Below are 23,626 nucleotides of genomic sequence, written 5' to 3'. Positions count from 1 at the left end.
GTTCAAGTGCAGGTGTAGGAGCTTTCCATTGCCATCTGCTCCCTTCCCCCTTTTATTTTATCCCCACATGCTTTACTCCAGTCACAGGGAAAGAGAACCCCTGTGCCAAGTAAAATGTTCGTAACCTGTTAAGTTAGTGAGGAATTGCTACACATTAAGAGCTGCAGTTTGTTTTCACAGCACTGCAAGAGTAATGGGATAGATTGTTACTAAATTAATTATACAAATAAGCTTTCTGGACATCCTCCATTTGAGGATAATCACAAGTCAAAAAGCTCACAGACAGTTCCTAACATACAATTCAAGTCTTTACCTTCTGACCACTTCTTTCCAGCCCTCTTCTCTTTTCTGGCCTCTTTTTGGACTAGTCAGATTCAGCTTCACATTTGGAGAGCTCAGAGGCAGGGAAACAGGTTTATAAGTAGTTGACAAAGAATTCGAATGACCTTCACCATCAAGTCTGGGAACAGAAACGTGCTGATTACACATTACAGAATAAAATGACCATTTCAGTGTACAGTCTGCACCTTAAAACTACTATAGCATGAACTGCATTTATTCTTATTCTCTACCTGGAAAAGCTGTTGGGTGACTTTCTAGGTAGTTTTTTTTACCTTCAGTCCACAGTCTATACCTTTGCTCCACACAGTGGAGTGCTAAACTGAAGTACAAAACCCCAGGCAAAATCTTCATAAATTATTGAAAAACTAGCCTTATATGATTCAATCCAGCACACCTGTGCCATAGCCAGGAGGAAGACCTCATGCTTCAGTTAAGATTGAGGCAAAGAAAACAAGAAAATGCATATGAAAGAAAAGAATGAAACTCATTGTGGTTCTTCTGTAGGTACGTTTTCTGTAAAGCATCATTACCAAGTCTAAGTTTCAACTACAGCAGCCTTGTCATCAGCATGTCCATGAGTACAGAGAAGAGGAATTTGGGAAGAGCAAATTCAGAAATAACTTTCAAAGTCTGCCTAGTGCAAGAGCCAAAGAGCACCTGCAGAGGTCAATAAAATACACTGGCCCCATCTTGGTATTTATATAAGGTCTTGTTTCTTAGGCGTACTTCATCTAGCAGAAGCACCACTTCTAACAGGGAGTTATGAGTATGCATTTAGTTAGTCCTGCTGGTGTGTACTGCACAGGATTCCTGGGATTTTGTAGGAGATAGGTCCAAGGTAGGAACAAATTATGTTCCTAAAACAGAACAATAATTTCTAACATTAAGGGTAATCCAAAACAAACAAATCCACTCATTCTGCACCTAATTTCAATCTGGGGAAAAAGGAAAAAGTAAGTCCCAACTGCCTCCCTGGTGACAGCCTTCCCAGTTGCTGCACTTTCTCATCCCATACTGTGTTCTCCCTGATGCTGGGTTCTCAGGCAGGTGTCCTGCACATCAAGCCCCACACCCTTTGCCCTCCTTTAATGCAGGAAAAGAAAGAAAACTAGAAAGGATCCGGCTCATGCTACTTATATATAAAAATAAGCAAACACTACAGATTCAGAGGGGATCTCAGCTTTTTCATTCAGGCCAAGGACCTACTTCAAAACTGGTGTTATAAAAGTTATTAGCATATTCCCTGGCAACTGAACCATCTTCCACACCATTCACACGGCCCCTGTACATTCGTCCAGTTCTTTTGACTCTCACCTCTGGCTTGACAAGTTTAAGTCAAACTGGCCATCAACCTGGCAGGTGAAATGCTCAGAGTCATCAACCTCCTCCCTCCTTAAAACAAAAAGATTGCAATCCAAATGAGTTAGTGGTGAAACCATAAAACAATCAAAACGTAATGAAGCCACTTCTGTAAATAAATTATGAGTAATATCCAGCATATTCATTTTAAAATCTATTCTAATAAAGTTGACAACACAACATGGATGATTAAATAGTGCAGAGAAAAACAGCTGTTTTGCAGAAGTTCTGTTAAACACTAACCAGCAATGCAAAAAGGAAATAAATCTTATCTGTACCAGTTTAAAGAGGTTATGTTCAACAAACTCGAAAGGATTATTTAACAGCCACAAAACCCAAGCAAACTCAGTCTCTCAAGACTTCAGGAATGTACCAGCTGGTATAAAGCTTCAGCTACAGAAAGTCTCCATTGGCTTAAGTAAAACTCTGTGAAATGACAGGAGCAATGTGGCAGCCTCACCTTGTGGGTGTTTTTGAAGCTGAGGTGCTTGTTTTCTCTTCCTGAGAGGGGATAAGCAGGGAGGCGTAGCGCCGCTCCGAGGAGTTCGTATCCATTGTGAAGTTCAGCTCCTGGCTCTTCCCTCCACTGCTGCTTTCACTATTGCAGTCTGTGCTATCCAGGTTATCCGAATCACTATTCCCACTTGCACCACCACCTCTTGGCTCTCCATTTATTTTATTTTTATCTGCTTTTTGCTGGGCTAGAGATATATGCTGATCTGGCAAAATTATCTGCATGTTCTGAGGAGTCTCTTTAGTTTTGTTTTTCTTGTTTTTCCTGTTTGTGCTGGGGGTAGTCACCACATTAGCTCTCTTCTTCCCAAAGGCATTTGTGAAAGTAGTGGAAGTTGCAGAAATCCCAATGGTAGTTGTTGTAGTTGCACTAGGAGGCTCTATAGGAACTTCTTGCTCCACTAAAAGGAAAACAGTTGACATAGAATCAAAGTGCACACGATACAGGAATCAGTGCCCTGACTGAAGGTCTGCCCCTTGCAACACGGCTGAGGATGTCTGTGTGTGAACAAAGGGGTTTTGCTGTGAACTTTGACTGCAGAGGGCAAAGCCAGGGCAGAGGCTGTGCAAGGATGCTGCAGTACCACAGAAGGCAGCTGTCAACAGATTCCCTTACCCAGATGGTTAAATAAAGTCACTCCCACAACTACTAATTGTTCATAGAAACACTTGTTCTTTACCTTCATCATCATTTTCTTCTTCATCATCATCCTCTTGCAGTTCCAGAGTTTCTTTAGGCTTGTTTTCTTCATCTTCTTCTTGTTTTCTTTTTTGTTCCTCTTTCTTCTTCTTTCTCTTTTCCTTTCTTTTCTCCCTTTTAGCTGCAAGAGCTTGTTTCCTGCTCTCCTCTCTTGACTAGAAGAAAAGGATCCATATTTAAACATTTTTACACAGACTAAATTCTAATTCTGATCTTCCCTAAACATCTGGGGGGATGAAGAAAGGAGAGGGCAGGATGGATTAAAATGGCTTTGTCACATACTGAATTGTTTACATGGAAAGTTGGCAGACCAACAGGATTAGCTGGTCCTCAAACTTCTAAGGAATTCCAACACAATAACAACCAAAACAGAAGTGGTATAAAAACATAATTTTACTGTAACAAAATCTCTCACTAGCTCAGTCCTTTCTCAAAATAATGCCATTAATATTTTTGTAGCAATGTTCACATCTTTGAATCAAAAAGATCTCCCAGAGTATTTTATATAAAAGCTGTAATTTTAATTACTTAATTTTAATATACAGCTGAAACCCTTATGCTGTGTGGCAGCAATTCTTTACTTACTTTTTCCAGGTCTAACTCCTTCAGCAGTATAGTTGCATTCTTATTTGCTTCTGCAGCCTGCTGGTCTTTAGCTTTCACAATTGTCTCCACACACTGGTGACACTTTTTCAACAGGTCCTGGAATGCAGACTTGTCTTACTATCTCCATAATAAACTACAGTTGAGGAGTGAGGCTTACTCTAACAATGCTATAGCAGCATCCTTCTATTCATAACCATACAAACCATTTCAACTGAATTGGACTCTATATGTGGATATATTTATTTATGTGCATGAGTGAATGTACATTCAGTTTTCAAATACTTAAGAATTTCTTATGTATAATTACAGTGAAAATACATGATCAGGGTCTTTTCCCCAAGTCAAACTCACCTTGTCTGTTATTGTTGCTATGTATCGCATGCACTCGATGTCCGAAGGGAACTGGTTAACTTCTTTCACCAGGAACTGAACTACCTTCACATGCCCCTAGAACACCAAAGAAAATTCTGATCTCTTGTACACAACTCTTATTTTCATTATGAAAGTTGACAAGTTTGGTATCACTCAGTCCAATGAAAAAGAATGAAGATTAGCAAAAACATGTCTGGTACTGTTTGGGAAGGAAGGTATCACTGATGGGGTACCCTGTGTAACTACACAGAAAGCATCCAGCTGTTGCCTCTGAAGTTATTTGAAAGCAATGGAGGGCTTTCAGTGGCATGCTCAGTATTGCTGTTTGTCAAAAAAGCTGTACACTTACTTGATATGCTGTTAAAGGTAAGGCAGCCACCATTAATAAATTCCTCTGCTATAGCTATACTCCTTACATCCAACATCCATGTTCAGGTGACATGGTTTAGTATGAGGTGTCCCTGCCCATGGCAGGGGGGTTAAAACTAGATGATCTTAAGGTCCTTTCCAACCTTAACTATTCTCTGATTCTAACAAAACTGAGGAAAACCAATGTCCTTCCTCTGAAGAAGAAAAGCTGCAACCATCTTCAATTACAAAAAAATGTTCCACTCAAGTTAGGAACAGAATAGAAGCACAGAAAATTCAGGACAAGCTTGTTACAGGCTGGTCATCTGTTCCTCTCAAAAGCAGAATTGAGACAAGCAGTACAATCTGCAGGAATTTTGAAGGGACTATCTCAATATCATGGCAGTGAAATCTCAAACAGTAACAGTTTTTGGACAGTGTATAACTGAAGATAAAACTTAACAGTGTTTACGGAACAGAGGTTTTCACCTCTCAAAAATGAGATCTATGACATATTCAGATTATGGCATTTTATCTAAATAGTAATTTTGCTGTGTTATATTTGATTCTTCCAAATCCAAGCATTCAGACTTAAGACCAAATGACAAACTGCGATTTGAAAACATTTCTCACTGACACATACAATCAAGCTGGTTTCCTACCTTACGAAATGCTGACATAAGAGGTGTAATTTTCCGGTTGTCTGCAGCATCCACATCTGCTCCTGCTTGCACAAGCAGCTGAACCACATCATAGTGACCCCCATTAGCAGCCAACCACAGGGGTGTGTTTCCTTTCTTGTTACGAACATCAATATGTGCTCCTCTAAAAATCCAGTGAGACAGGGAATACATAAAGGTGGAAGTCAGGAAGCAAGATCACAAGAGATCCAAGTACTTTATTCAACTTTAATTCCTGAAATACAGTGGCTAGATAGAAAAATTCTGCCCTTGAAACCTACTGTTTAAGTTGCACTGTAGTGACAGGGATTATTTAAACCTCCTTCACAGAAACACACACTTGATGCACCACAGCAACCACAAGTCCTTTACATTATCATGAATGTGGTGTCTACCCACAGGACCAAGGTTCAGCTTGAAGAGCTCAAGAGCTACTGCCAGCCTTTGCCCCTCAAGTGACAGTGGGGAAATGCTCATGTGGGAATTGCTGGATTAATACACAGCCAAGAGAGCTGCCAAGCCAGACACTATTTGCTTACTTCTGGCCCCATCTGCCTGCTCAGCTTAATTAACACTAGAGTAGCAGGATACTCCAGGATAGTACTGTAGAGTAGGGAACAGATGTAACATTGTGCTTCTAAAGCTTCTCATTCCCTTTGCTCTCAGACACAGGAGACATCTGCTACAGATGGACACAGCTACAGAGTAAGTGTGACACTCATGAAAAGAAATGATTTACCGATTAATCAGGAGCTCACAGAACTTGTAGTGACCCTTATCTGCTGCAATTGTTAAAGCTGTATCTCTTGAGGAAGGCACAGGTGGAGCATTAACATCTGCTCCTTTATCAAGGAGAACCCTTCCAACCTCTGCATATCCTCCTGAAGCTGCTTCCATCAGAGGCGTGAGACCAGTCTGTGCAAAGAAAAAGAGCTATGCAGTTCGACACGTGTACAATGGACCTTCTTTGGAGAATACATAAATGATTTCTATGTAAAGAAATCAGGTTTTTTTTTACTTAACTGATTTATATTTAGTTTATGAGCCTAACTTCAAGCAGTCCCTTTCTAAAAAGAGAGAAAATAAACCCCTAAACCCACAAAAAAAAACCACACAAGAAAACCCACAAAACACGCAACCAAAAGACACCACCCAAACCCAAACAAAAAAAAACCCCATACACCAAATACTTTTGGGCTTTGATTTATACAAACCCAGGCAAATGTTGACTATGCACCACCAGATACCTGTCTGAACAGCAAAACCAAAGTTTACAACAGCATCTCTAAACCAGATGTTAGACCAAATCCAAATGAAGACACAAGTGTTTCTATAGAAATGCTCAGAAATTGGCTCTTTCAGCTTCTCTGTAGCCTGCCTTAGCACTGAGACTGACCTGGGCCCAGATCAGTTGCCAGGCTAGACTGTGAAATAAACTTACACCAGCTGCCAACATGCCCAACTGACCATTGCAGAGCTGGCTTTTATCCATATCCCCTTTCCTCCAGCCACAGTCATTCCAGGAGCAGGCAGGGTAAACAGACACAGCAATTATTTCAGCAGCCTTAGGAGTTACCAAAACTTCCTTTGTGCTGGGGAAATCAGTCTGGCTGTCTACACAAGCCTTAAGCTTGCTTTATGGCAGGAGACACAAAGCTGTCCCAGAGTACCAAAGGATGGGACCTGTGGAGCATTTCAGAGGCACAGAAAGTCACAGTGCTGAAGCCATGGGTTCTACAGCAATGTAAAAGCTTTACAAAGTTTGACTGCACTACTTCTGTTGTAGACAAAAAAAATCTGTTCTATCTGAGAGTCAGTGTTAAGCATCACTGTTCTCTTCTTGCCTGGACTTCGCTTACATGTAAAAATCTGCATCTGTCAAAAGCATCATGTCAAGCTTCAACCTGAAAAGTTTCTCAGTACTATAGAACAAAAGGACCAGGCAGCTTTTCCCTAGTGCAAAGAATTCATCACCACTGATACTTCTATTTTTTTTGTTAAGAAGACCTCCAATCTTATTTCAGGACATTTAGTAAGTCCTTATAAGGGGCCTATAAGGATGCTGGGGAAAGACTCTTCATTAGGGACTCTTGCAATAGGACAAGGGGTAATGGGTTAAAACTTGAACAGGGGAAGTTTAGACTGGATATAAGGAAGAGGTTCTTTACTGTTAGGGTGTTGAGGTACTGGAATGGGTTGCCCAGGGAAGCTGTGAATGCTCCATCCCTGGTGGTGTTCAAGGTCAGGCTGGACAGAGCCTTGGGTGGCATGCTTTAGTGTGAGGTGTCCCTGCCCATGGCAGGGTGGTTGGAACTGGATGATCTTAAGGTCCTTTCCAACCCTAACTATTCTATGATGTAATAAGTCCTCTGAGAAGGAGGACTTATAAAAGAAATAGTCCTCTGCTTCTGGAGAAGCTCAAAGGAACAGGAAAATTTGAAGCAACATAATGACACAGAGAAATCACCTGGTAGAAGTCATGAGGAAAGACAATTCCCACACATACCTTTGCCCTGTGCTCAACATTGGCCTTCCTGTCCAAGAGCAGACTGACCACCTCTGCTCGGCCCTGGAAGCAGGCCAGGGTGAGAGCTGTGTTCCGGTTGGTCTCAATTTGGGCATTAATATCAGACCCCATGTCCAGCAGTAGCTTCACAGCAGGGACGTGGCCGTTCATAGCAGCCAGCATCAGAGGAGAAATGCCGAGCTTGCTGCCAGTCCTGAGGGAAAAGAGACAAACTGCAGCTCCCAGGAATGCTCTGGGAAACCTAAGTGTATCCAAGAGGACCAAAATGCTTTGTTGGAAGCCAGAAAGGGACATGTAACTTACACAAATATAGACACTGACCTGAAACACTAACATCTCTGAATTATAAGGAGAAACCAGCAGATTAACTACATGCAATAGACAACTACAATTTATACACGAGGAAAATACATGTCAGCTTCTAGACATTCAGAGGGCCAAAGCACGCATAAGCCTTCAACCATACACATTAAATCAAGGCTGCACCGATTCATTCAGAAGAAAACATGCTTCTAGCACTGCTGTAACTAGATAAAATATACATTACTTTCCTTAAAATTAATAAAGAGGAGCCTTAGGTGATACAGCTGTATACATTTGTTGGTCTTACTGAAAAAGACATCCTCAAACACACAGAGTTGCCCAGACTGCTTTGGCTGGTTCTTTGACCTGATTCTGTCACAAATAGCTTGGCAACTGTAACCCAAAATGGTGGGAAAGAGAAGGAATAGGTTTCCATACTACGGTAATTCCTGAAAATTTAGATAAAGGGGAAATGAAGTTTGTGATAGCTAAACGTAATTTAAAAGCACTAAGATAAGGTGAACATACAAGCTAACACCATGCAGAAAGGCTGCAAGGAGGTCTGAAAGCACTAGAGGTCCCAGTCTCAGTGTGCAGCCAGTAGCAGAGGGTCTGTGCAGCTCACTGGGTGTACACAGCACATTACCTGGAATTGATTTCTGCCCCAGCATTGAGAAGAATCTTGATGATATTAACATAGCCACCAGATGCAGCAAGGCTTAATGGTGTATAGTCAGACACATTCCTATGTTCTTTGTTTGCTCCCCGAGCCAACAGCAGATCAACCACCTGAAAGTACAACATGCACATTAAAAGACATACAGTGGCCTTCACTGTTATCCAGGAAGTGAAATGATGTCATCACATGTTCAGAACCCCCCAGTGTGCTACCAGTTTCCTTTGTCAATAGATAATGATTCTACGTGAAAATCTCTATCCTGTTTGGCTTTATTTTTACACATAGGCTGCGCAGACTTAGCATCAGCTGATCTGTGTGGGTTCTACAGTGCAGGCAGGAAGATTCTTTCACCTCATCAAAAATGCAAGTGAATCTCTTCTTGGGAATCTTGAGTTTGCAAACAAGTGATCTATCCCACTGCCATAATCTCCATCACTGTTTGAGCATCATTTTCAGAAACTCCCACCTTAATTCAAATGACACTGAAGCCAAGTTTGACCATCTGTATCATATGGTCCTTCTAGCAAAACACATGGCAAAAATCAGACAGACTGATGTTACTGGAACAAGCAAGGAAGGGCTTCTCTATCAGAAGCTGCTGTAGATAAATAAAAGGGGGAAATTAAAACATTTCTGGTGATGTACTGCACTTTATTGGGCCTCATTTTATTCGTAACATAGGCTAAATAATTTTCAGATAAGCCAAAAAAAGGCTGCCTCCTAAGTTGCTAAGCCAGAAACCAAATTGCTATGCCAGAGGTAGATTCTGGCATAAGAAAATAAAGAAAGAAGATTTAAGTAGCTCAATAAGTAATGCTCTCACAGGCCACACTGATCTCATTTGTAAGCAGCACTTTTACTGTTAAAGATTTGCAATTCAGAAGTCAAGTGAAAATTTTCCAATTTTGGCCACCTGTTTTAATCTGTACGAGTTCCAAAACTTAGCAATCCCTTATTTGTCACAGAGCAATTTCCCATCTCTGTGCTTTTATCTAAGCTAGCATGCCCATGACTAAATGAGGAAGGATGTATCAAACCCTACCTGGAACAAAAAACCCCACCACCACACACCAAAAAGAAAATAAAAAAGCTGAGAAAAACCTGAAACATGCTTTACAAGGCCAGTATAATGTGCCCTGCATTGCACCTGCACTTACCAGCCTTGCACATTACCACTAAACCCATGGTCTGCCAGCACAAGATTTCAGTTTCTGTCCTTGTGTGCCTGCACTGGCTGTTTTGTTCTAAGCACAGGGAGGATGCATAATGGAGGTGTTCAGTGAACAAAGTGGTTCACTAAATATCCCTACCTCCCTCACAAATGTACTTACCTTGCAGAGAAGAATGAAGGAGAACAACGACAAGTTACAACAAACATTAGCTAACAGAACTGGCACAGCCAAAAGAGAAATGAATAAATTCCCCTTCCTCTTGAAAGAGGAACAAGACTTAAATTAACCACCCTTCTACAGGTCAAAAACCTTCCAGCAAAAGGATGACTTATTATACCATCAACAAAAAAAACAAACCATGTAGAAAAAACTGTCTACAAAAGACAACTCAAACTCATGGAAGACAATATGCCCATACCTCCTGGCGTCCACCAGAGCATGCCAACGAAAGGGGAGTATCCTTTGTGCGCTCAGACTGTGCCTCAATATCCCCACCTTTGTCCAAAAGTATTTCCACTACACCAACATGTCCAGCAGTTGCAGCCAGAATCAAAGGCGTAAAACCTAGTAACAAGAGAATATGTTAAAAACAACCTTGAGAATCTCAAAAGTATTATTAAGGAGCAGAAATGCACAAAAGGGTTAATTCACAATGACTTCTATTGATCAGACATGTCTTCCTCAGACTGGGGGCTTCCTGGTATAGGTCACAAACTCAGACTATTTCCTAGCCCTGTTCTGACCCTGACACATCTAGGCTCTTAACTCTTTCCAAATAGAATTAAAGGCTCTTCAAAAGAAATCCAAACTTGCACTGATCAAAATGGACTAAGTTCCAACCAACTTGTCTCTTTAGAGAAGTCATGGTTTTCCACTGAATTACTATTTCATAAAGCTCCAACAAGTGGACACATCTGTACTGCCTATATTGCATAATTCCAGGAGTCAGTGTGAGTTTTAAGTATGGTGGCATGGTGGTTTTCTTCTCTCAGCTCTAAAGATTTACATTCTGCTGAATTCTGTTCTTGAGAACAGTATGATACATACCTGACAACTAACTCCCCACTAGATTGATCATCCGATTAGCTGACATTTTAGCCCATTTTACCCGCATCAGCTGCTCTATCTAGTATGCCAAGATCTTTTGTAGAGGGTGAATAATCAGGAGCAAAGTGCTTAACATTTTGCAGATCTGATTAAGATGCACTCAGATGCACTGCTTTTCCAAAATACAGGTGAAAGCATGCCATGCCATTGGCTTTTTATGGCCAAGATTTCTACATGAAGTAGAAGGCTGCTTTACAGCAGCCTTCCAATACCTGAAGAAGCCTACAAGAAATGTGGAGAGGGACTGTGTTGTAGGTAATGGCCATGCTCTTTCACTGCTTTGGCTTACCCTTCTTGTCTCTGTGTTCAATGTTGGCACCACGTGCTATCAGTACAGATACAAGTTCTTCATGACCTCCTGCACACGCAAGGGTCAGAGCTGTGTCGTGATTACTTTCAGTCTTCACGTTTGGAAAGAAAAAGAAGATATTTAGAAATTAAAAATGCTTTAGGAAAAATGTCATGGTTTTCAGACAGTTCTAGATCCATATTCCCCTCTCCCCTGCCTTCAGAACTTCAAACCCAACTGCAATTACTCACATGTGCATCAATGTCAACTGAAGGATACATGGGGAGCACCGACTGTGAGGGCACATTGCTCGATGCCTGTGAACAAGGCTCAGGCGTGGGGGATTCAGTAGCGTGCGAGGAGCTGGTGGAGCCACTGGGCACTCTGCTGTTCACAGCTGAAAGGTAACACTGGGTTACTCATCCACTCTCAGGAATGACACAACTTAAGATGAAAAATATTTAGTGTCACAGAACTACATTGGTCCAATATCAAAACAGTAATGGGGGGAAACAAATAGACGTTCCTAAGAACAAATGAGTTGGTGTCTTTGCAAAGAAGCTTTCCAAGCAGTTACACAGTGCAAGCATCTGGTCCAAACTGTGTGAAGTTGGAAAATAATTTTATGAATTAGTCTGTCTGCATTATGAGTACAAATTATAAAGATAATTAGTTATCCTTTTTATACTGTAACCTTCATTGTTAAGAGTTCACTCGTATGCTCAGTGTAAGCAGGCAAAATATTCCTAACACACAAACCTGACCTTCAGAAATACAGCCTGGAATTCCAAAGTTTTTCACATAAAGGTTAGTGCACACCTTGACTGCAGAGAAGGTTTTCAAAGCAAGATGACTGACAGCAGCTTACACCATTAACTGTGTCTCAAGAGTTAAAACAACCCAGGAAGGGTGGAAGAGAAGCAGACAGAAGGAGGCAGCCAACACAACTAAGCAAGCTGAAAACTGTCTGTGCTCCCTAAAATCGATTCTGATTGATCCACAGCCTGTAAAAAGATTTCAACCTGGAGATACAGTTTAGCTCAGGGACAGAAGGAATGCAACTTTATCTTCTTTTAAAACACAAGAAGTTAATAATTGAGAATCAGCTTTTATTCAACTAGTTTTAAATGAACCTTTAGCAGGACAAGCAGAGAAATAGCTCTACATGTATCTTCCTTTGTAACCACAGGAGAGCTCTGAAAGGGACCCAAATGCACCTAAGGCTCAGCCTGGATTCCCAACAGGCCTATGCAGTAGGTACCAGTGCACTTGAACTGCAGTAAACCCTATTAATACAGCAGCTGGATTTGACAAGAAATGCCACTGCTGGGTTGCCCAATTTCTATCTGTGCAGAGATGGAATACCTGCTTAGCTTTTGTGATTCAAACACACAGTATTTTGTAGTACTCCTGGAACATGCAACTGATGGAAGACACTAACAAAAGCAGGTTAAGAAATAACAATATTTTACTTCTGTCAAGTGTTTCAAGCAGTAAGGGAAGATGAAGGCTGAATGCAAACCTGGATACAACTGAAACCACTGCAAACCTTTCCCAGCCTATTCCATTGACAAACTTCACTCATAGGAAAACAGTGCAGATGGAACAGTCTTACAAAAACCCTCAACACAACCCCTAACACCACTAATGCAGCCTACAGTACTGCATATGTGTAAAAAAGGAAACTGACTGGAGCAAGTGTAGATAGGTCCCTTCAGTTGGGTGCTGGAAACATCAAGGGAACTGTTGCTGAAATTTTGGAAGGTGACATTTTCAGATGTCTTTTTTAAGTAAAGGCTCTCCTTGGCATATATGCAAAACCCAGCATTAACACTTGGCTATCACATTTAAGCAACAAAATGCTGTATCTGAATTCAGAGTTGAATTTTGTTTCACCTCCCAACTTCCCATGAGCAAACCAGGTCTGTATTAGAAGTTTCAAATCTAAGAGCTCCCACATGTCACCTGCTTCCTGTGGTTCACTATTTACACCAGCAGATGAGCATTAACTAATGCAATACAACTGTTTTTCTGCTCAATGCACTGAAATGCAAGATATTGATTTGATTTCTAAAGATTATTCCTTCCAAAATACAAGACACCAAATCACCCTGTTGAGGATTTACAGTAAATAAACTGGTGCTTCCTCATGAAAGACACTGGCTCAATACTTTCCTATCTTGCAGATCTAAAATAGGTGCATGTGCTGTGCATACAAAGTACCCAGAGGTACTCTATGTGAGCCACTTCAAGGACACCAATGCTATATCTTCAGTGATGCTGTTACAGGTTCCACAAATTCTGTTTCACAACAATTACTGAGAATGTCCAAGTATTTCTTGCATACTTTAGATTGTCACCATGTGCTTGAAACATCTTCATATGCAGTGATGATCTCAAATGTGAGAGAGGACACCCAAGGCAGTAGAAATGCAGATAAAAAATACTTGTTTAAAATAAAATCTAACAACAAATAGTCCTGTAGCACCCACTGATGATTCATTCTCTCCATAACTACAGAGTTTATAAAACTGCAGTATTTCTCAAGTGCCATTTTCTATCTCCTCAGTGTGGCTGGCAAGTGGCCCAATGGAGCATCAACGGAATTCATCCTCTGCAGAGCAAAACACGCCTGAGAACTTTACCTCCAGTTCCATGGGGCTGATTTAGCTCAGCCTAAGTTACAGAACAACACTGAGGCTGTTGTGTAACCACCATACCCACTCCAGACTTCCATCTCAATTGGCATTAATGCAGGAACAACTACAGGACTGCAGCTCAGCAGTGGAAGCAGCACTGCCCCTGCCCAGCTGTGCGGCATGGCCACCCTCAGCATCTCTAGCTGCCACAGGATTTTAAGAGATCAGAGAAACGTGGAAGTTTACCCTCTGGGAAGACAAGGGGAGAACTTTCCAGTATGTAGACTGCTTCCTACTGAACAGGAATTTTGTCTTTTCACAAGGAAGGATACAGATAAGCACAGTGAGCACCAGGCATTAATAAATACATAATCTGTTTTCACACAGTGTGCCTCAGATCTTTATAAAAATACATATTTGGTGACACAGGTTTTGGATATTTCCATAAACTGCAATATTCAAGAGATTTGTATTAAAAAAAATAATTAATGCTACACATGACAAAATCCAGGATCTCCACATTTTAAAGAAGGGCTTGGAGCTTGCATCAGTGTGAAGTCGAAAACAGGTCTTCAAAGACATAAAGCATGGTTTGGGTTGGAAGAGACCTTAAAGCTCATCCAGTTCTAACCCCCTGCCATGGCAGAGACACCTTCCACTAGAGCAGCTTGCTCCAAGCCCCTGTGTCCAACCTGGCCTTGAACACTGCCAGGGATGGGGCAGCCACAGCTTCTCTGGGCACCCTGTGCCAGCACCTCAGCACCCTCACAGGGAAGAACTGCTTCCTAGTGTTTCATCTAAACCTACTCTCTTCCAGTTTAAACCCATTACCCCATGTCCTGTCATTAAAGGCCCATGTCAGAAGTCCCTCTCCAGATTTCTTGTAGACATGGATGACTTATTTTCCAAAGTTATGAGAAAATATCACAGGAAACATGAGTAAAACAAGAGGAAGCAAGAACTTAGTGTTTTATCTAAGTCAGGCTCTGGAGGCATTGGCAGAACATCAAGCACGCAGCTCTGAATGAGGCTGCAGTTGTAGCCTGGATCTGCATCTACCAAACACTTGCCCTGCTGTGAGCATGGATGTTCATGGACACAGGGCTTGGATTTCAGTTCCCCAGTCCTCAAAGTCACTGGGATTTTTCAGGACTGAGCAGTTTATCAACCTGTCCTGCAGCTCCTCAATAATGTGTTACTGCACAGGCACAGCATTTCTCACTCTAGATTATCCCCATAACCGGTTTTACTCCCAAGAGCAATCCTAAATACAGTAACTCAGATGTCACCTTCCAAATCATTACAATACCACAATCCTGTATAACTGACCAGAACCAGACTTTCAGAACCAAAGTAACAGTTAATGGAAGTTTCTCAAAACATGCCTGGAGTTTCAGTACATAAACACGAGCTCATAGAAGCCAGACAGAAGCACAGGGAGATGCCACCTCCTGACTAAAAATACCTGCTGAGTAGAACAAACAGATATTCCAACTAGAGACCAAACCTAGCAACAAAGATACTCATCTTGAACACCCTAAACAAGCAAAAAAGCCTCAATTCAGATACTGCTGGCTAAGAAATCTACTATGGTAAATGCATAATGTGACCTGAAATGAAGCTCCAAGTATGCCAGGCTGGATGCTTCAAGAAACCAAATGTGCACCAAGAAATGAAAATTAGATCCAAAATATGCTTTTACATTGGAAGACGTGATCCAAAATAATGTACTGATCCCCAGCCTAAACTGCACAATACCTGTATCTCTTGCAAACCCAACTGACAGCTTGACTGGAGTAAGTCACACCTTCAAAGACAGGATTAGTTCTAAGATTTTTGCTTTAGTACATCTAAATTAACTCCATTACAACCAAAACATTCCGGAGGGGAAAGAGCGACTTTAATTTTATGTTTTACCTGACTCTCCAAAGGTTATCTGGTTACTTCTGTACAGCTTTATGTAAGAGGGGACTCAGGTACATGTCTACCAGTGACTGTCAGGGAGACCTCCGACACTTTGCACCTTAACAGCAGTCACCTCAACACCCAGCAGCTGGCAGGATATTGACTCCATTTATGCATGCTCTCACAATTAAGTTAGTCAGCAAAATGAAGACATAAGGCTTTGTAGAAATTTAAGTTCTTCCTTAGAGTTCTCCCTGGTCTCAGCTACAGCACTGAAAATATTTGCCTCACACATGGCCACTGGCAAGAGCAACAGCAAAAGGTATTTCAGTGTAGATGGCAGAAAGCCCATTCAACATCTCTCTTCTTCTGAAGTAGAGCCGGTATAAACTGGAATACTCAGCAGGAATAAAAATGTCCTGACCAAGTCACTCACCACCATTACTGCAGCTCCACCAGCAGCATCATGGTCAAGGCAGACAAGCAGCTGGGCACAACTGCTCGAAGAGACAGACCTTTCCCACACCAGGCACAGGGCCCTTAACAATCCTACCTGGTATCTGTAGCACCCATGTGAAAAATCACATCTCATAAAAGTTTCCATTTCCAATTCTGTCCCAGCATTTCGTTTTCTTTTTTTTTTTTTTTTTGGGGGGGGTGGGAATAAAACTTATGAATTTCAGAAGAAAATATACTTCAAGAAGTCAACATCAAGACTTTCTGCAGGAGCCTATGGAATTGCACAGCAAAAGTTTCCTTGAGTTGCATTTCTGTAGAGCTCCTAACGGTTGTAGAAAAGCGTGCTGTTTGTCCAGATTTTTTAACTGAGTGCATCTCATTTCTTAGCAAAAAATGTCATTAATGACCCAGCAAAAAGAGTATCCAGCTTCAGAAAATGAACCCGTGTCTTGTTCAACATTTTTTTTTAAATTCTTTTTTAGATGCAGTTTTTCTGGCTGTCTGCAATCTCTTTTCAGGCAGCACAGCTCTCACTCAGCTGACTGCAGCAGTTCTTCATTTGGGGTGCACTGACTAGCTTGGATTTAACATGCAGCTTGCTCACCATAAGAGCACATATTAGATGACCTCATGCTAGATGTGTGAAATTGTCAGCAACTACTCCAAAGAGCCCATGTTGATTATGTTTTGTGGTAACCATTGAGGTTTTCCTCCTCATACACTCCAATACTCAGTCTCAAGTAATCAAAAATTATCCAATTGCATTTTGTTTTCATTGCATTTGATTTGCATTTTGTTCTTATTGGGAACTAAGACCAATGCTCTATAACACAAGAGGCTTTCTCTGAATGACTGTACAGCTAAAGGGAGCTCATACAACACACCACACAATCCCACCAACTATGGTTCCACAGGACGTAGCAGGTAGTCTGGACTTGCACAGGGTAGATGGAATTATCATTCTAAAAGGTCCCAGGAATGGCTGGCAAAAGGTTTTACCAACATGTTCCTAAAACCTTGAAATGAACTTAAAGAGAACAGGCCAGTGACTACAGGCAGGGAGATGGGGGAGAAGGGCTGAGGGACAGACACAGGGTGCAAAGAAAAGGTGCAAAACACTGAATTAACAAAAAAAGAAAAGCAAAACTACAGACCAAACAATGCTGGCTATATCCTACATACCTCCAGCAGCAAACATCAATCCTAGTCAAACCCAGGAAATTAAGTCAACCAAAATGATACCTCTTTATCCACAAGGGGACCTGAACAACCCAACAGCGGAAACTTCCATTCCTCTTCACACCATTACCAACAAATGGAAGGATGGTTGGATTTTTGCTTTTCATCCAGATAACAGGACACAATTTTGCCATGTGTCATATCTAACAAGCAGATATTCCTGTATAACAACGAGGGTTTAGAGGGTATTCTGAAAACACAAGCCACTGCTTGCACAGAACCAAGCAGCTCTGCATGGGTTCCAGGTTGTGTTTAAACTATAGCAACACCCTGAGCAGCACGAAGAGGGCCACGTTTGTCCATATAAGTGATAATAATTTGGCTTTTCATAGATGGCTCCTACACTGAAGGAAGTTTCTGAGGTATAAGCCTGTACAGAAAACTCTACAGAAGATATCCATCTGTCATGCTTTCAGAATGGGCACTTTTGATCACTCATGATACGGCTTTTTTAAGAAGCACAGAAAAAGATGAGGCCAAAGGGGCAAAACCAGGTCTCCAGTACAGCAAGTTTTGCATTTTGAGAACAAAAAAAAAAAGATATCTAAAAGTCCCATGTTAGAATTGGAAGTTACTGTTAGGATTAATAGGACTAATGAGGAACTTTACTCTTAAGCAAGTATTCCCAAACTGGAAAACCCCAAGATGTTTTTTGGAGGCAAGGAGAAAGGGGGAAACTGAGCACACAAATTAATGCAAAAATAGGTATATTTCTTAACCCACCTGCTATTAGGTCATCAAGAGTGTCGGTAAGCGTCTGTGCTGGAGTGGCAACCATTAATCCGTCTGGTTCTTGAACTAAGAGCCCCTGCCCAGCAATCTGCTGCTGCTGTCCTACATTCTGCTGATTCCCTAATGCTTTCTGAAGTTCAAGAGACTCTGTCCCATTATAACCTAAGTTACCAGAAAAATTACATTGCGGTGCTGGCAAAGGCTGGATAGGGACAAACTCTATTTGTTCAGCAGGTGGTGGAGACTGTTGTTGCTCATCATCTTTAGACAAGATTGTGTCAACCTGAGGTAACCCTGAAAAGTTATCCTCTGGTAGACCCTTATCGGCTTCCACTTCTGGGAATACCCCTGTAAGTGGGCATTGCTGCTGCTGCAGGGGAAGTGGTGTGTCTGTCTGACCTTTGGTCTCCAAATATTCTTTGGTAAACTGTTGTTGGGTTTTCATCTGCAACTGCCTTTCCACCTTCTGCAGCTCCTTCAATATTTTCTTCTTCTTCTGTACTTGTTCTTCTCTGTTCTTTTTAAGTTCTTCGATCTTATCTTTATTTAAAGGTTCACCTTGAATTAATTCCAATGATTTAAGTTGTGCTTTTTCAATAGCACTAATTCTCTGTCCAAGTTCATTCAGCTTGCCTTCAGTCTCTTCTACTATGCATTCCAAAGGCTGGTATGGGTGAAAAGGTGGCAGTAGGTCCTTATCTGCTACCTGCAGGGAACTTGACTTCTGCTTGGATGCACCTAAGCACATGAAAAATGTTTGAAAAAATGCCATGCTGAAGATCCCCCAAACCTCCCCTCTCACCCACCAAAAAAAAAATTAAATAAAAAATAAAAAAATAATAAAAAAATCTTTACAACTAACACTGCACATCTGTCAAACCAGAGAAAGGCAAACCCTGTACTCTATGCTGAGATAAGGAAGGACAAAGTATACAGCTGGAATTTAATACTGATCCTAACGTCCCTTTGAACACAGCTAGTTTAATCTTAAGGAATAAGGAACTTTTATGGTTTCTGACATACATGCCAATGCATGGGAATGCCAATGGGAAGGGAAATCAACAAGAGCAGGAGGGAACTTCAGTACTGTACCGAGCTCCCAAAAGTTGCTCTGGTGTGCAGAGCAGTACAACTAAGGCTATTTCCCAGACACTAGCTTCCGACAGCAAGGTGACAAATAAAAGTAGTCTGTACTTGGGACAAGACTAACTCTACAACAAGATGAGTAATTGGAACTGTTTCTTCAGACACAACAACATTCTACCTTCACTTTACAAAGAGAATCATCCTAGTGCAGACATAATGTTTTCAAATGTGCTTTGAAGCTTTGGTACTTTTTTATAAGTTCTAAGACAAAAATCAACAAAGAACAAATTGCCTCACTCTATCCAGAAACAAATTAACAATTTTTCTCACTATTAACACTTCAGAAATGATCTTCAACAAGACAAGGACCCCACACCGGGCAGTGCTCCTCTGCACTCAGTGTCCTCAGGCAACCCCAGGCTGCATTCCCAAAAGCTAGGAAACCTGCAGTCAGATCCTGCTAATGGTTATCTATTAGTGTGCTGAAATCTTAATTAGGACTTCAGTGGAAGAAATTTTATTTGTAAGTGTGGAAAGTTTTAGCCTTATCAAACAATTTTCTGCACTAACTCTCATTTGCTCTTCCTAAACAGTGATACAGGCAGCTTTAAAAAGAAAAAGAAAAAAAAAACCAAAACTTGAATATTCACAAAGAAAACTTCGTACCATTCATTGGTAAAAGGGGAATTAAAATTATTACAGCTTGAGCCTTGGTTTAATAAAATTGCCTAGACATCACACAGTTAAGTGAAAACCTGGATGCAGGAACCAAGAACCAGATCAGGTTTCATAAAACACCAATTTATTGCTCTCTTCCTCAAAATGACTCACAAGTGACTTGATCTTGCACTGCTGTCCAACCAGCATTCACATACTCCTCACTCTGACATTTTTGGAGGCACTAACTGAAAAAGCAAACATAACTGAATTTTCTCTTGTAAAGAGAAATGAGTATTAAACCAGAATGGAACCAGTGCTTTGCTGAATACTTTGGCTAGACACTCTCTCTGGACTGAAAGCAAACCCTATCTAAATTTAAAGGAAACAGGAAAGATCTTCATAACCCCAAGAAAACCCCAGCACTCCTCAGACACTGCAGACACCCCCAGTAGCTCTGGCTTCAGTACTTGCACAGCTCCTCACACAACACAGATCAGCAGTTCCAGCTGAATGCCTCTTCTAGCCATTACTATGATTTTGCCCCTCACCCCTAAGTGAGTTCCAAGACACTTTCTCAGCAGGCAATAAAGAATTTGACTGAAGTTTAGCAATAATTTGCCTTGTGCTGGCTGGTGGATACTTCGCGTGCTGCTGGCTATTTGGCTCTGTAGTGTACTTGGGGTTTATATCGCTCCCCTTTCATTTAAAAAAGGGTGACTTACAATGTAAGTTTTGCAGACCACTCATGAAAAATAGATTTACACTCAACAAAACCCTCCAAAATGCTTGTCTATCGCTTTGTTAGAAATGTGTAACAGTCAGATAGTGTCTTTTGAAGCAAAGCTGCTCCAGGGCTGGACTAGCAGAAACCTAACTGCAAATTCATCCTGCCTTTAAAACCCAAGATGGGAACCTCTGCAATACTCTGTTCAATGCCATTCCTAAGGTTACCATATCAGATTTTCATCAGATCATTTCATAGATATTTCCATTCTAACACAAAGCAATCCCACCACCTGGCAGCTCTGAACAGCTTAGATCACTCTGTAGGAAACAAAAATCATAGAATGGTTTGGTTGGAAAGGACCTTAAAAACTCATCCAGTTCCAACCCCCTGCCATGGACCCAGACACTTTCCACTAGACCAGGTTGCTCAAGACCCTGTCCAAGCTGCTGTTCAAAAAGCCCCTAAACAATCAAGCACCAACACTGTCCCTCTCAACTATGTTCCAGCTGGGGTAAAAACAAGCCTGCCAGAGGAAAGCCTCCGTACAAGCACAAGAGAAAGTGCAGAGCAGAAGCACAGCCTGGTCTCAAGAGCTGGGCTGGGTGGAAGAGCCAAGGCTGATCCAACAGCAGCTTAGGCTGTGAATGACCACTGAAAGCTGGGACAGTTTCTGAAGAGGAGTGTTAGGAAACCAGTAAGTGAAGAGCTGGGCTCCAGAAGAGGTGAAGAGATCTACTCTAATCAGCTTCTGATCAATGAGCAGGGCCACTTCTCAGATTCCAAATCACCCTTCCCATGGCAGAAAACAGTTGCAACCTGTAATCTTGGGGATACTGGAAGATGATGTGGGGTAGGAAGAAAGATCTGCTAAACCTGACAGCCAGTTCAAACCAGGGGTGGAAAAGACACTGCTGGCAGCTTTGACTATCTAAGCATTGTTACATTATGATATTGTATGCACTTAAAAGTAGCTATTTCCTGCTTTATCCAAAGCTCTTCTGTATCACAATATCCTGAAAAATACTGTGTCCATGTTAGTATATAATTATGAACAAAAGACTATTTTATACTTTCCGTTCTTAAATATTTAACTAAGACCTAAAAATCCAGATCGTAATCATTTCACCTTTTATTTTATTAATCTATTTTGTTAATTTACCTTTTTGGTGGAGCATCAGTCTTTTATCCAGCCAACCCATCACACAATTTATTGTAGTAGCAATATTTAGTCAATCTGTTTTTTAAAACAACTGTTCTGGCCACTTTCAGAAGACTCGTTTGGTATGAAAGTAAGACTGAGAATCACTGAAATCCACATGTTGCTGCACAAATACCAGCTGCCATAAGGTAATCATGATTATAGGACAGAATTGTTTGGTTGACAGAAAACACAGCTTGTGTGATACACATCTATATAGTCAAATACATCTTCAGTGCCAACACCTATACCTAGTATGAAAATCTGTACCCATCACAACATCATCCTGCTAGGCGATATTCCCTAGAACTAGGTAAAAGAACACCAACAATGAAAAAACCTCCACATCATCAGTAGGAACAAAAAAGAACCCCAACACAAAATCACCAAATAAACAGATTCAGTCTGTTCCTCACTTCACTAAAGGAAGGTATCAGGAAGCATAAATCCATACCAGACCTTTGTGCTGTGTGAACAGAATGGCTTGTCCACTGCTCATGCCTTTTAGGGCTTTTTACAATCCTGTTTTCACTCAGCAGTGGAGTTGGTTTTGCTTAGATTTTTAGTTAGATTTTCTGCAATGAAAATTCACCAGCCTCATTGACAGGAATAAAAATGAGTTCAGTATTGAAACTTCTGTGTTGAACTAATTCGTATCAGCAAGAAATTTAGCTCTCAGGACCTGGGAAGCAGTCATTGCATATACCCACAAAGTACAGGATGAGAATATCTGGCTAACTGTGCAACAAAAAACTAGCCTACTTGATCCAAGTACATTCATCTGCCACCTAGTTGGTAAATACATATCTAATTGTTTGTAAAGAACAGGATGGTTTGTGGAGGGTTGAATGATCACTGAATGATCAGATGAGTATTTTTACTACATTCCTCCTGAAAACCATGCAGCAATTTTGCCAATCTTTATACCTCCTGAGCCTTTTATATGAGAAACTAGCAGCAAGTGGATGCACTGATATCCAACAGGCTACTGGGCTGAAACCACGTAAGATTTAAGTCTATTTTCTGACATTCCAAAAACCTAAGTTACTTTCCGATCTTGGTGGTCTTTCCAAGTTTCCTCTAGTGGCTTGACAGTACCTAACTTAAAAATTGCTGAGATGTCATTAAATTGGTCAGTGGCAAGCAGGTGAGTTATACTTTTAAGGAACAGAATTTCACAAACCACAATGAAGAGCTTTTCATACGCTCATGCTCTTGGGGACCTCCATGTGCTTTGGTTTTAAATAACCTGCCTGCACTGCTGAAGATTCACATTAAAAAAATAACAGGTCTTGAAATCTACCAAGGAAGTATTAGTGGTGTTAGAAATCCATAGAATTATAGAATAGTTTGGGTTGGAGAGGACATTCAAAGGTCGTCTAGACCAACCCCCCTGCAATGAACAGGGACATCTTCAACTAGATCACATTGCTCAGAACCACATCCAGCCTGGCCTTTAATGTCTCCAGGGATGGTGCTTTCACCACCTCCCTGGACAACCTGTGCCAGTGTTTTATCCATAAGGGAACTTATCAATTGGAAATCCTCCTGCTGCTGCTGACTCAGGCCAAAAACATGGAAGAAACGGCCAGAGTTAATCAGAAGACACTGAAGGTCACAAAACAATGAACAGGCAGCTGGACTGCAGTGGAGAGGTCTGAAAAAAGTCTGAATGGAAAAACAGGAACATCAGCTTACCTTTTTAATGCCTGCACCTCAATAAGAACAGTATAATCTTTCTACTTCTACTGTTAAACCTGGCCCCTATTTCAATTAAATCACATAACTTACAAGACCCCTGCCAGTATGTAATTCAGTATTAGGAATAAAAGTACATCTTGGAGTAGAAAGTATTTACTGAATTTGCAGTTGCTGAAGTTACTACATAGAAATTGTTTTTCTTTTCTTTCTCCAAGCCCTCAGACTGTTAGACTTACCACAGAGATATACGGGATACCATATACTGAAAGTCTAACTCAAAAAG

At 41.1% G+C, this 23,626-nt stretch overlaps 1 protein-coding gene across 7 annotated transcripts in view; it reads right to left on the bottom strand.

The window, feature by feature from the left end:
* Positions 1 to 23,626, bottom strand: part of ANKHD1 (ankyrin repeat and KH domain containing 1) — a 102,581-nt gene that overhangs the window by 17,043 nt on the left and 61,912 nt on the right. For all 7 annotated transcript variants that reach the window (XM_034067141.1, XM_034067143.1, XM_034067142.1 and 4 more), the window contains 14 exons: positions 17,963 to 18,709; positions 11,249 to 11,394; positions 10,998 to 11,109; positions 10,020 to 10,165; positions 8,397 to 8,539; positions 7,427 to 7,640; positions 5,660 to 5,835; positions 4,903 to 5,065; positions 3,872 to 3,967; positions 3,500 to 3,616; positions 2,895 to 3,069; positions 2,162 to 2,615; positions 1,657 to 1,734; positions 314 to 460 (listed from right to left, as the gene is read on the bottom strand). In XM_034067141.1, the coding sequence (XP_033923032.1) occupies positions 314 to 460; positions 1,657 to 1,734; positions 2,162 to 2,615; positions 2,895 to 3,069; positions 3,500 to 3,616; positions 3,872 to 3,967; positions 4,903 to 5,065; positions 5,660 to 5,835; positions 7,427 to 7,640; positions 8,397 to 8,539; positions 10,020 to 10,165; positions 10,998 to 11,109; positions 11,249 to 11,394; positions 17,963 to 18,709 (2,914 nt within the window). The remainder of the gene's footprint in view (positions 1 to 313; positions 461 to 1,656; positions 1,735 to 2,161; positions 2,616 to 2,894; positions 3,070 to 3,499; positions 3,617 to 3,871; positions 3,968 to 4,902; positions 5,066 to 5,659; positions 5,836 to 7,426; positions 7,641 to 8,396; positions 8,540 to 10,019; positions 10,166 to 10,997; positions 11,110 to 11,248; positions 11,395 to 17,962; positions 18,710 to 23,626) is intronic.

The sequence above is a fragment of the Melopsittacus undulatus genome, chromosome 10 (assembly GCF_012275295.1).
Source record: "Melopsittacus undulatus isolate bMelUnd1 chromosome 10, bMelUnd1.mat.Z, whole genome shotgun sequence".
NCBI lineage: Eukaryota > Metazoa > Chordata > Aves > Psittaciformes > Psittaculidae > Melopsittacus > Melopsittacus undulatus.
This window is presented reverse-complemented; position numbering and strand designations above follow the sequence as displayed.